Source organism: Saccopteryx leptura, chromosome 6, assembly GCF_036850995.1.
Source record: "Saccopteryx leptura isolate mSacLep1 chromosome 6, mSacLep1_pri_phased_curated, whole genome shotgun sequence".
NCBI lineage: Eukaryota > Metazoa > Chordata > Mammalia > Chiroptera > Emballonuridae > Saccopteryx > Saccopteryx leptura.
Window position 1 is genome coordinate 70,931,258 of NC_089508.1, and position 12,750 is coordinate 70,944,007.

The window sequence follows — 12,750 nt, forward strand, 5'->3', positions numbered from 1 at the left end:
TTTTTTCCTCCCCACCAAACTAGTGTTATGATTATGATAATGACAATCCTTGTTAATCCCCTATTTTACAGAAACAACCCCCTCTCTCTCATGTCTCCGAGTGGCTTTTACTGCCGTCATGGAAATAGGAACATCTAGTACCTTTTTAATTGATCCTGAGATCTGGTGATATACTGTTTTATTGGTCACAGCCTTCTGATATAATTATCATAGGACCTAAGAACTTAACCACAGCCACATGCTTATTTATAGGGCAGTTTTCCCAGGTTGGCAGGTTCTCTTATAGGAATTTACAAAATTTAGTTTCTAGAAATTAATTGGTAAATCATGCATTTGAAACTAGAGCACTTTCCCTTATAACAGTTAAATTTAAATCATAAAGTGGTAATAATACAAAATAGAATATAATAAAATAGTATATAAAGTATATATGCAATAAATACTATTAGCCAAGCAAAATACACATAACAAGAAATTTTATTATCTTGAATGCTGGTGCATAACCAGTAACAAGCTTAATTAGAGGAGGAGAAAGAGGAAAACCAGAAATTTCTGGGTAGTTTTAAAACTTAAAGGTCGACGGGCATAATTGTTCATAAAGTCTTTTTTTTTTTTTTAAATGTAGGGCCTTTCTTTTACTTGACAATTTTCACTTAACAGTTGTTCCACTATGAAGTTCAACCAGTCTTTTCCCTGTAAAGGTAAATGAAAGTCATAGAGCAAGTAAAACAGAATTTCTCTAGAATATGAAGTTATTAGAAATAGTTTTTTTTTTTTACTTTCACATACATTTTAATGTCTGAATTTGAAATTCTACTAAGGATTTCTTCATTTTTGACCTTTAAAAAATGACCAAGATACTGAATTTTCTTGAATTACAAGTAGCTTTATAAATGATCAAGATACATGTACAAATAATATTTTAGATGCCCTTGGAAACATGTTAAGATATATTATACACGGTACATACTTCTTTTTGGGTATGCTTATCCTTCAGGGATACTAAGAATATTCAATTTATCATACACTAAAAATTTAGCCTTTGATTGATAACTATAGCTTGGATAGATGACAAAGTGGACTCTGCCAAGTTTTCTCAACAGGATTTCTGTCCAAATAACTCAGACATCTGGAGTCCAAAGTTGGATATACTACTTTTTCTCATGTAATTAGAATCAGTGGGCTCTTGTACTGGCAGTTTCTCTTGGTCATGACTTATTCTTGCAAAACCATTCCTTAGGGTGAAATATGGAAGAAATTGTCCCAGTGCAAAGAAAACAATCTGGATCAATAACAAAGTCAAAGCCCTAATAGGTGTTTCAGGATATTCTTGAAAACAGGTTTCAACAGTCCCAAGATCCGTTTTAACAGTTTTTTTTTCCTTTTTCACAACTGTACAGTCACTGCCCTATTCTATTCTGCAAAACAAAACAAAACAATTTTTTTGAAGGTCAAGTTTTTCATTGGCACAGAACTCTTTGGAATAAAATGCAAGAGACAGTGGAATGTTGGGTCTCTCCTCTAGTAGTTTCCTCCTCTTTTGACTGCATTTCACTACTCTCTTTCAATAACCTCATCACAGCCGAGTTCTTCCGTCAGACGATTGACAACCATAAGTGAGAAAAGCTCTTCGATAAAAGCCAGCTGATCAAACGGGGTCTTCTCATAATGCATCTGAAACCCGCCGTCCGGGGCTGCTTCCCTGGCCCTGGATGTTCTCAGAAACATCTTGTTGGCTTCTTCCAGGGCCACTGATACTCTGTAGCCTGCACCACTCAGCGGCTCCTCTTCGGGATAGTCGTAGTCGTCCTCCCAGTCATCAAATTCCTCGCCCTCGTCCTCGCTCTCGAAACAAGGGCCCGCGATCTGGCCGGGCTGCTCCTTGGGGCTGGGCCGGTTAGCAAGGCCTCGGTCCCCGTCTGGCTCGGGCATGGGCTGGGCCCCCTCCTCCTCCATTAGGCCTTCCTCTCCGAGCTGTGGCAGGGCCCGGTGGCGGGAGTGCTTCGGGGATGGCTCCCGGCTCCCTCTGCCTACCTCCATCGGCGGAAGGCCACTCTCACCAGGCATCACATCCATCTGCGGGTCATTGCTCTCTTCATACAGCACGGACAGCTCCTGTATTGCCGACATGATCCCCGCTGCTCAACCTCTCGCAAGGCGTTTTCAGCAAGCTCGGAACTACGCGGCTGTGCAGTTGTGCGCGTGCGCAAAAGGCGTGCGCGACCCTGTGCGTTTGCGTGACCCCCGAACGCTTCCCGCCTCCCGCTTGGCGCGCTGCTCTGGTGCACCCGCTCACTGTTTCAAATTCGTTTCTAAAGTCTGTGCATGCAGGCGCGTTACTTTGTGTCCGTCTCATTTAACCTCTGTGCTGCTTGGGATGCTATAAACTGGAAAGTACGTGCCCGCCGTAGTGTCGCCTTATCCTCTTTCCTCCTTCGTTCTTTCTTCCTCCTTCCACCACCAGCAATCGCCCCTGCTCTTGGGTTTTAACTTCTGTACCTTTTATCTGCGATAATGACTTTTAAGTCCACGCCTACAAACCACACAAGGTTCCCAACCGCAAATCAACATGTTAAGAACTGATCCATTTTTTTTTCCAGTCTTCTTCATTAGGAAAAGTTAAATTCACAAATAAGCATATTTTCCGTGCTCTTTTTAAGAAATTGTACTGAGGACATACTCGGTCCCGTTTCTTTTCGCGGGAGTTATCTTTTCACTCTTAACCAATTTGTTGTGTAGTCTTGAAGTCCTTTTTCTTTGCATTATGTATATTAGGTCCTCGTGGAAAAAATCTTACTTTTTTTTTTTTTTTAAAACGACTCACATAACTGTCTTAAACTTATAAAACAAACATCTCAGCAATGTCTTGAAGATTTACCTTTTGTTAGTATACACATTTTTTCATAGCATTCCATTTGTATAGCTATACTATGGTTATCCTAACTATGCAAAATAAATTTTTGATTGATATTATACACTGTGTAGCTAAATGAACGTCCACATGTGTCAGTGTTTCTCTAGGATAAATACCTATAAGTAAAAAGGTGGAATCATAGGGTATGCATACTTTAGTTTTAGTAAATGCTGTCATAATTGCTCTCCAAAGTTGCTGTACAACTTAAGCTCTAGCCGGCAGTGTTTGAGAATATCCACACCCTTACTACACATGATTTTGGTGAAGTTGACAGTTTTAACAACTTAATATATCTTGCTTTATTTTGAATAGTCTTGATTTCTTGGAGATTGATTACTTTTCAATATGTTTATCAAACATTTGTATTACTTCTGAAGATTAACTGGTCTTATTTTGAAATTTTATTTCTCTTTGATTTGTAAGAATTTCTTATAAACTCTGTATATGAATACTTTATTTTACATAATGCAAATATATTCTGTCTTCCTGTTGTTTGTCCTGTTTCAGGGGTCTTTTCTTTTTTTTTTTTTTTTCCAGGGGTCTTTTCTTATACCAAAGCTTTAAAGTAAATTTTTATGTAATCTAATTTAAGGGTTGTTGGGTTTTTTAAAATGTCTTTTTCTGTCAGTGAAGATGAGTTTTTCCTATCTCAAAGATCACAAGCATAATCTTTTATCTGTCTCCTGATGTGTTTGTAGATCTTTTATGAATAAAACATTTATATAGGTAGTATGAGGACATGATTATTTATATACGGTATTTTTTCCATATCTGTAGCTGTTAGCCAACTCCACTAATTTAATAACTTATCTTTTGTTTGGTGCCACATTTAGTAGACTAAAAGTCCATGAATCAACCCTGGCGATCATGAATATGTATGTGAGTTTTTAGACTTTATATTCTAATACAGCTATAGTTTTATAATATGACTTGCTAATAAGGAAAATCTAGTCTCTTTGTTCTTTAAAAAATTTCTTTGTCTTTTTTTATTTACTGATTTTTAGAGAGAGATGAAGGGAGAGAGACTGAGAAAGAAATCAACTTGTTCCACTTATTTATGCTGTCATTGGTTGATTCTTGTATGTGTCCTGACTGGGGATTGAACCTGCAACCTTTGCATGTTGGAATGATGCTCCAGCCAATTGAGCTACCTGGCCAGGGCCTTTAAAACTATCTTTAGCTTTTTTGCACTTTAGTTTTCCATGTGTATTTTAGAAGCAGCATGAAAAGTTCCCTGAATGACATTTGTGGATTTTTTTTTGGAATTGCATGGGAATTACAGATTAATTTGGGAGAGAATTGACATCTTTACAATATTCTAATCTATAAAGGTGATATATATCTTTTTACTTTTTAGGTAGTATTTATACCCTTCAATGAAGTTTTCTAAAAAGCTTTATAGAATTTTTTTACATTTATACATAGGTACTTTTGTAATATGTACTTTTTCTCTCCCCAAATACAGTGTCTAATTGGTTATTGCTGATATATAGAAATGACATTGATCGTTGTACATTGATTTTGTTTTTAGTAATCATTTTAACTGAAATGTAAATATGGAAAACATAAATGTAGAAAAGCACACATCATAATGATTATCACAAAATGAACAAATTTAGGTAACTACTACTCGGATGAAGAAACACCATTTCATCCCAGAAAACCATTGTTCTCTCTTCCTTTGCTCCAGAAGTAATCATTATCCTTACTTCAGACAGAATAAAATAACTTTGCCTGTTTATAAACTTTATATAAATGAAACCATGCAGCTTATAATTTTGTGTCTGACTTCTTTTGCTCAAGAAACATATTGTTGCTATATAGTTGTTCATTACTTGAATATCACAATAGTCGTCATTGGGGTTATTTCCAGTTGCAGGCGAAAAGGGCAGTGATTATCTTTATTCACCATACCTTTTCGTGTACATATTTACACAGCTCTGGATACACATTTAGGAATAGAATTGCTTGGTCATTTTATATAAGCGACTTTAGTATATTCTGTTAAACAGTTCTGAGGATAGTATTAGTAGGTGCACTGTTCATATTTTAATGAATCCTGAAAACAGTATGACAGCCTGACCAGGCGGTGGCACAGTGGATAGAGTGTTGAACTGGGATGCAGAGGACCCAGGTTCGAGACCCTGAAGTTGCCAGCTTGAGCGCAGGCTCATGGGGTTTGAGTAAAAGTCTCTGGCTCGAGCAAGGGGTCACTTGGTCTGCTGTAGCCTCCTGGTCAAGGCACATATGAGAAATCAATCAATGAACAACTAAGGAACCGCAACGAAGAATTGATGTTTCTCATCTCTCTCCTTTCCTTTCTGTCTGTCTCTATCTGTCCCTTTCTCTGATTCTCTCTGTCTCTGCCACACACACACACACACACACACACACACACACACACACACACACACACAAAACCAGTATGACAAATGTATCTCTGCAGATTGGTCATTACACTGTGGAGATTACAAACAAATAATCTAGAATCTCAAGTAAAGGACAATTTTCTTGGCTAAATAGTGCAGTTCACTTGAATAATCTTATTTTATATTGGAAATTTTCATGTTAGTTCCTTAGTCAAGATACTTTTGGTGGCAAATGACTGAAACCCAATTCAAATTAATTTATATAAAAATCATTAATAAAATAGAAAAAAATGATACAGGGAGACAGGGATTTATTGGTTGAATGATGAAACAAATGTTCATGTTAACACCAGACTTTCCTATTTTTAATCCTCTGCTGATTTTCTCTAGAGGGAAAGCTTCATTTTTCCGGCAGGGTTTTCCCATATGTCAGCAAAAGATGGCTCATGGATGCCCTGGGCTTACATGGTCCTTAATGGCAGGGAGAGATGTATCCTTTCCTTTTGTCCATATCAATTTCTCCCCAAAGACGTTGACTGGATCTGTTGTATTCAGATGTTTTCCGGTTGTTTAGGCCTGGATCATGTGTCCACCTGCAAGGAGAGGGGCAGTGAGTGGGAATGTCAAATCTCCCTGGATCTCATGGTCTGAGTGAGATTATTATAGAATGTGGGTGGAGGGGTTTCTGAAGAGATGCTGTCCAGGCAAAAACAAAACAAATGTGTGTCCATCACTGTCAGATTGTATGTAACTAGGAATAATTTATAGCATCATATATGTTTAATTTATGTTTTCCAGATTATTGCAAATCATCATATGCAGTCTATTTCATTTGCCTCTGGAGGGGATCCCGTAAGTATGGATTCATAAAAGTTCTTTTTACAAGACTTAAAAGAATTTCCATGTAAGGTATATTAGCCACTACATGTCCTTTCCAAATATCTTATTAGAATTTGTGAATAGCTACATGTAGTAGGTGATCAAAAATTTGCTTTTGACAAAATCTATCGTCACTGATTTTTAAAATATTTGGATGAGCCGGTGAACTAACAATACTCCATTGTGTTATTAGCTGTGGAGTTACAATCTGAGAAGCTTCAACGTTGTGAAGAACAAGTATGATCATACATGTGTTGCCAGTACTTCTTCAGAATTCTTCTCCCTGTAGAGCTCCAGGCAGGTGTTGCTAATCAGCTGGACTTGGCATCAGAGGGGAAGTCCATCTGCTGTACATGGCCACTAGTCTAATCTAGAATGAGCAACAGGTTTGCAGACCCTCCTGGAAGCAATGCTCTGGTGGGGAGAGAAAACTGCAGTTTCTCTCTATCAAGAGGCCACATGGCGCTCATTTTCCAGGAATGGGCAGGACTGAGCTGGTGGCACTCTCTAATTTGGTACTGCACCATTTCTGGACTAGAGCAAAAACGAGAACTCATTAAAGCTAAGAAGCCTGTGACTGAACAAAAAACAAATCTGTTTAAATGGAGGGAGTAGAAGAGGGACTTTGCTTCTCTATGACATCCTGCCATTTTTCTACCTGCAAACATAGAGAAGGCTAGAGGAGGGCAGAGCCTGACTTTTGTAATGATTGAATATCAGTAATGTTAAGAAAATATGAGGAACATATGAAGATTGAACATATGTCTTTACCAATTACCTTCTTTTCTGCATTTATTGTTAAAGAGTATATCCTTCAGATATAAGGCAATAAAATCTCTTTCAGAGTTGGTTTTATTTCTCTTCACTACATTTAGTTTCTCTCAATTGAGGAATAAAATTTAGGTTCATTAATGATAGGACGTACAAGAGAAACCCAAGATAGGTATGGCATGATGGTAAAAACTAGATCTGGTGGCTGGTGTCACTCCAATCCTGATTGAGTTTAATCTCGAGGCTAAATAGTTAAAAGAAAAATAAGTCTACTTTAAAAGTAAATAAAATTCTGAATTTCTCTGTGTAATCATTGCTTCCTTTACTGGCGTCTAAAGTATTTAAGCCAGTTCCTCCACTTGGTGTTGGGGTAATTTTTTGTGTGTGAAATGCTATTTAAATCATCCCATTAAAAATTTTTTTTCAATATTATTTGTCATTCTATTGCCTCCCAATGATTCAAAGTATCTAAGCATGCCAAACCTAGACAACCTGGGGTCAGAACTTCCTTGAAGCATATAGAAGAGAAGCAACCTTTAGAGGATTCAAAATCTCCCTCCCTCCCTTTCTCCTCTTTCTTTCTTTCTTTCTTTCTTTCTTTCTTTCTTTCTTTCTTTCTTTCTTTCTTTCTTTCTTTCTTTCTTTCTTTTTCTTTATTTCTTTCTTTCTCTCTCTCTCTCTTTCTTTCCTTCTTTCCTCCCTTCCTCCCTTCCTTTCATCTTTCCTTCTCTCCTTCCCCCCTTCCTTCCTTCCTTCCTTCCTTCCTTCCTTCCTTCCTTCCTTCCTTCCTTCCTTCCTTCCTTCCTTATCTTTCTTTCTTTCTTTCCCCTTCTTTCCTCCCTCCCTCCCTCCCTCCCTTCCTTCCTTCCTTCCTTCCTTCCTTCCTTCCTTCCTCCCTCCCTCCCTCCCTCCCTCCCTCCCTTCCTCCCTCCCTCCTTCCCTCCTTCCCTCCCTTCCTTTTTTTCTTTCAACACATGCTTAATTTTCCCTTTAGGCTTCACTAATTCCTTACCTTTTGCTTTGGGTATAGTTATTGTCAAGTGAATATTTTAGTTTCATAGTGCCATCATTTAAAAGTAAACCAAATTTTAAGAGTTCTACCTTTTCCCCAAGAGATTTCACAAATGGCTAATTGTGGAGTCCCGAGCAAACAGGGGACATGTAAGGAGCCAGTGAGCCCAATTACTGAATCTGAAATCCAACCCATTGAGTTTTGTAATCAATGGATTTCAAAACTCCATTGATTTTTTTTTTTTTGTATTTTTCCAAAGTTGGAAACGGGGAGGCAGTTAGACAGTCTCCAGCATGCACCCGACCGGGATCCACCCGACATGCCCACTAGGGGGCGATGCTCTGCCTATCTGGGGTGTCGCTCTGCCACTATCAGAGCCATTCTAGCGCCTGAGGCAGAGGCCACAGAGCCATCCTCAGTGCCCAGGCCAACTTTGCTCCAATGGAGCCTTGGCTGCGGGAGGGGAAGAGAGAGACAGAGAGGAAGGAGAGAGGGAGGGGTGGTGAAGCAGATGGGTGCTTCTCCTGTGTGCCCTGGCCGGGAATCGAACCTGGGACTCCCGCATGCCAGGCCAACGCTCTACCACTGAGCAAACTGGCCAGGGCCAAACCTCCATTGATTTTTGAATGGACAGTATCTCACAGTAACACTGAGGATACGTTTGGCAGCAGAGAGATGACTGAGTACAGTATGAAAAGGCGAGCACTGTCTCTTCTCTTTCTAACATATTATAGTTCAGTCATCCAGGAAGGAACTCAAATATACTTTCCTTGATATCTAAAGTAATGAGTTCTGTATGTGTAGTGTGAAAAATAATTGTTGCTGTTTGGCTTAAATTTCACCTTTCCAGTTTCAAGGGTTACTGTCATTTTTAGGATTAGTAGGCAAATCCTTTTATTTACAGTAAGCATGGAGCCACCCCAGACACTGGCATTAGAGGTCTCTGAGTGAAGTTTTACCCTCAGGTCAGGGAGGTAGTAGGGTAAAGTGCTCGGCTTTGGAGTCTAGTAGACTTGACTTATTTATCCTGTCTAAGCTGCAGGGTCCTCATCTGTAAAATGGGGGCTTAGCTGCTATTTTAAAGTTAAAGAAGTGATATGATGCCAACAATGTTGTTTGGTATATTAGACGATGGGAAAGAGGTCGTAGGACCTCTCCACACCTCAATTTCTTCATCTTCAAAAGACTGTCCAACAGTCCTACAGTTTTAAAATTCTTTAACTGCAAATATCTGGGAGGATTTAAAGAATGTTAAAAGTAAAGCAAAATACTGGGGGGAACTATAAAAAAATGTATTTAACTTGGTCATACTCAATGCATTTTTGAAATGGAGGGATACTGCACCCTTGTCTTGCAGTATCCTGGGAGCTGAGTGAAGTGATGCATGTGAACTGATGCCTGGCACAGAGAGATAAGAGATACCATTACCGGGGTTGCTCACACATGTTCATATATATCTTTAGGACACTCACTGAGATAATTTACAACTTCACAGCTAACTGGGTGCAGGGCTAGGGAGTCTCCATGGTCTAACGTAGTGCCCTTTTTTAACCATATTTTCTCCAAAGTTTAAAAAATACTGGGTAGTCTTCCTTCCCTCGTGACTTAGCTCACCCTCACTTATACTCTTTTCTCAAAAACAGTTTAAGGACTGGCCTTAGCTCAGTGGTTCCTTAGAGTTAGGTTCACTTGTCAAAAGCAGTTTTCTTGTCTCACTTCTCTGAGCCCTGAAGACAGTTCTAGGTAATGCTACTGTATCTACTGTATCTACTGTATCTACATATCTACAATGACACTGCATTCTCCATTTCAAAAATGCATTGAGTATGACCAAGTTAAATACATTTTCTTATAGTTCCCCCCAGTATTTTGCTTTTCTTTTAACATTCTTTAAATCCTCCCAGATATTTGCAGTTAAAGAATTTTAAAAATGTAGGACTGTTGGACAGTCTTTTGAAGATGGAGAAAATGAGGTGTGGAGAGGTCCTACGACGTCTTTCCCATCGTCTAATATACCAAACAACATTGTTGGCATCATACCACTACTTTAACTTTAAAATAGCAGCTAAACCCCCAGCAATTGTGGCTTTCCTTCTAAGTTAATATAAAACAAAGTCTATAGATATGAACTAATTTATTTATAAGATATTCCAAACCTTTTATGTTTTTCATAAAAGAACTTTACTTAGGTGTGTTATTTTACTTTTAATAACTCAAGACAAGTCATGCTGATCCTGAGATCTGCTTCCTGTATGATTCATTGTGGATTATTAAGTGATTGTCCTTGAGGTTATTACAAACATGGGCTTTTATTTCCTGCCTGATTGCATCTTCCCTCTGGAGAGTCATACTTCTAATCTTCAAATGGCAGTGTATATATTTTTTTTCCCTGAGAACTGAGATAACAAAAAGCATCTTTAATTATTAAAATCTTATCATTCATCAGTTTACTGTTTTCAATAAAAATCAGAATTAACAAGTGGCTTTTTGTTTGTTAGTTTTTACAAAGTCAGCAACACATCTCTCTTTTTTTTTTAACTCCTTAGGTTTTAATGGGTTCTCTTTTTCAGAATGATTTTTTCTTTCTCTATCTTGATCAAATAAATGCTTGTATCTCTGCTTTATTGTTCCTTAGGTTAACTTGCCCTGCACATGAGCAAACTAACAAACACAAAACCTAACGTGTGTCTTTAATTGACTTATTTCTGATGTACACGGTATCTATTTGGACAACTGGGAAATCATAATGCCACATCCTAGCTTATGACACCTTTGTGATGGCATAACCCCTAGTATTTAACCTTTCAATAGAGGACGAGTCAACAGTCCTCCTCGGACCATCATTTAACATGTCCTAACATATTTTCTACCTGTATTCTCTTTTATTCTTAGTGACATAGTCTGCCTCTAAATTTTTAATCTTCAGATTCTCTCTGCAAGAGGCAGAGAATATAGACCCCACAAAGTACTAACCTATATACCGTATTTTTCACTCCATATGACGCACCTGACCATAAGACACACTTAGGGTTTTAAAGAGGAAAATAAGAAAAAAAATATTCTGAACCAAATGGTGTGTTAAAATATTTAGTGAAATACCGTATTTTTCGCTCCATAAGATGCATGGGCATTTTCCCCTCCACTTTTGTGGGAAAAAAAGTGCATCTTATGGAGCGAAAAATACGGTAAGTGTGTATTTATGTTCCCTCCTAAGATGCCTTCCTTTTCCCTTTAAAAAGAAACATTAATATTTAAGTCCTTGCCTCAGTAGCATGTTCTAATATCCTCTATCTTTCAACAGTACGATCCATTCGTTTTAAATGCAATCATTTTCCTTTTTTTATAGGATACTACAGACTATGTTGCCTACGTAGCTAAAGATCCAGTTAATCAAAGAGGTATGGAAAGCAACTTCTAGATTTTCTTTAAGAGCTGGTATATACCAACCTTAAAAAGTAACAAACAGTTTTTTTCAGTTTACAGAGTGATGATCATCTGAGTGCTATATTGGGTTCTGGAAATATGTAAATTTGAGTTGGAAGTCAATAGCAGAACATAGTAGAAAAAATATATAGGTGGGATTTAAATCCCAGTCATTTGAGAGACCCATAAACTGAAAATCTTATCTATTCATTTAATCAAAAGAAAAGGTGTTTTGGTGGTGATCGAAAGGACTGGACATCTTGAGTGGACAAGTGAATTATAGATAATACCCAAGCTTTGAGGTTACTGGCCTGCACTGACCTCAGTGTGTGTGTGTGTGTGTGTGTGTGTGTGTGTGTGTGTGTGTGTGAGTTGAGCCTATCCACTTGCTGTTCAAGAGCCTGGCGTGTCACTTTGAGTGTTTGGCTTCTCATTTTTTGGATCTCTGTTTAAATGTCTTCTTCGTTAGTGACACCTTCATTGATTGAGAACACCTCCTGTCTCTAGTTAGAATATCCCACTCTGCTTCATCATAACACTTTATTTCTCTTTCTATCAACACTTTCCCACCTTTTGATTATTTTATTTACTCACTTATTGATGTGTTTAATGTCTATAATTCTATGAAAGGCTCCATGAGGGCAGGAATTGTTTACCATTTCCACTGTTTTTTTTTCCCAAGCACTCATCACAATGCTTAGCACATAGGTGGTGCCCAGTGACTATTTTGTCGAATAGCTGAGTGAACGGAAGAGTGAGCTGATTGCATTTCTCGTCTCAGGGTTTAGTGAGGTAGCCCAAGAAACTTACCTCCTAGCAGCACTTCGGGTCAAGGGCCTGAAGTTCCTTACTGCTTCTTATCCTTTGCTCTGTCTGGATCATTCAGACTCCTCTCAGGGAATGAGTGTGGGACGCTTTTCCTTCTTAGCTAGAACCTGTTACGTGTGCAGCATCCTCTGCTATCCCAGGGGTAGTTTTCCCAAGACATTTATTAAGTACATATGGAGTGGAATTTGGAAATTCAAAGAGCGGTAAGACACAGAGGTGGAAATGTATATGGCATGCTGGGCGTCAAATAAATAGAGCATAGTAGAATGCAAAGGGTATATGGAGAAAAAAAAGTCTAAAAGGCATCTAGAGGGCACATAAGAAAGAGCTAAGAAGTAGGGACTATTAATCTTGTGGGCAAATGGGTAAAGAACGCTGTTTATAAAGCAGAGTTTCAGGAAGATTTATTTGGCAGCAGGGTGCAGTAGATGGATTCAGAGAGAAACCTTAAGGCAGGGAGATCCAACAGCAGGAAGCTTTTTGATTGTCAGAAATGAAATTCTGAGGACCCACTGCTGGCACACCTGGCATATAGTAGATGCTCACTAAGTAAA

At 38.4% G+C, this 12,750-nt stretch overlaps 2 protein-coding genes across 2 annotated transcripts in view; one reads left to right on the forward strand and one right to left on the reverse strand.

The window, feature by feature from the left end:
- SHC4 (SHC adaptor protein 4) overlaps nucleotides 1-12,750 on the forward strand; it is a 133,164-nt gene that overhangs the window by 83,278 nt on the left and 37,136 nt on the right. Inside the window, exons 5-6 of the mRNA XM_066342073.1 lie at nucleotides 6,082-6,135; nucleotides 11,292-11,343. Coding sequence (XP_066198170.1) covers nucleotides 6,082-6,135; nucleotides 11,292-11,343 — 106 coding nt within the window. The remainder of the gene's footprint in view (nucleotides 1-6,081; nucleotides 6,136-11,291; nucleotides 11,344-12,750) is intronic.
- Nucleotides 460-2,233, reverse strand: EID1 (EP300 interacting inhibitor of differentiation 1). The gene has a single exon (XM_066342074.1). It carries the CDS (start codon nucleotides 2,128-2,130, stop codon nucleotides 1,555-1,557), a length of 576 nt encoding a protein of 191 aa, XP_066198171.1. The 5' UTR covers nucleotides 2,131-2,233; the 3' UTR covers nucleotides 460-1,554.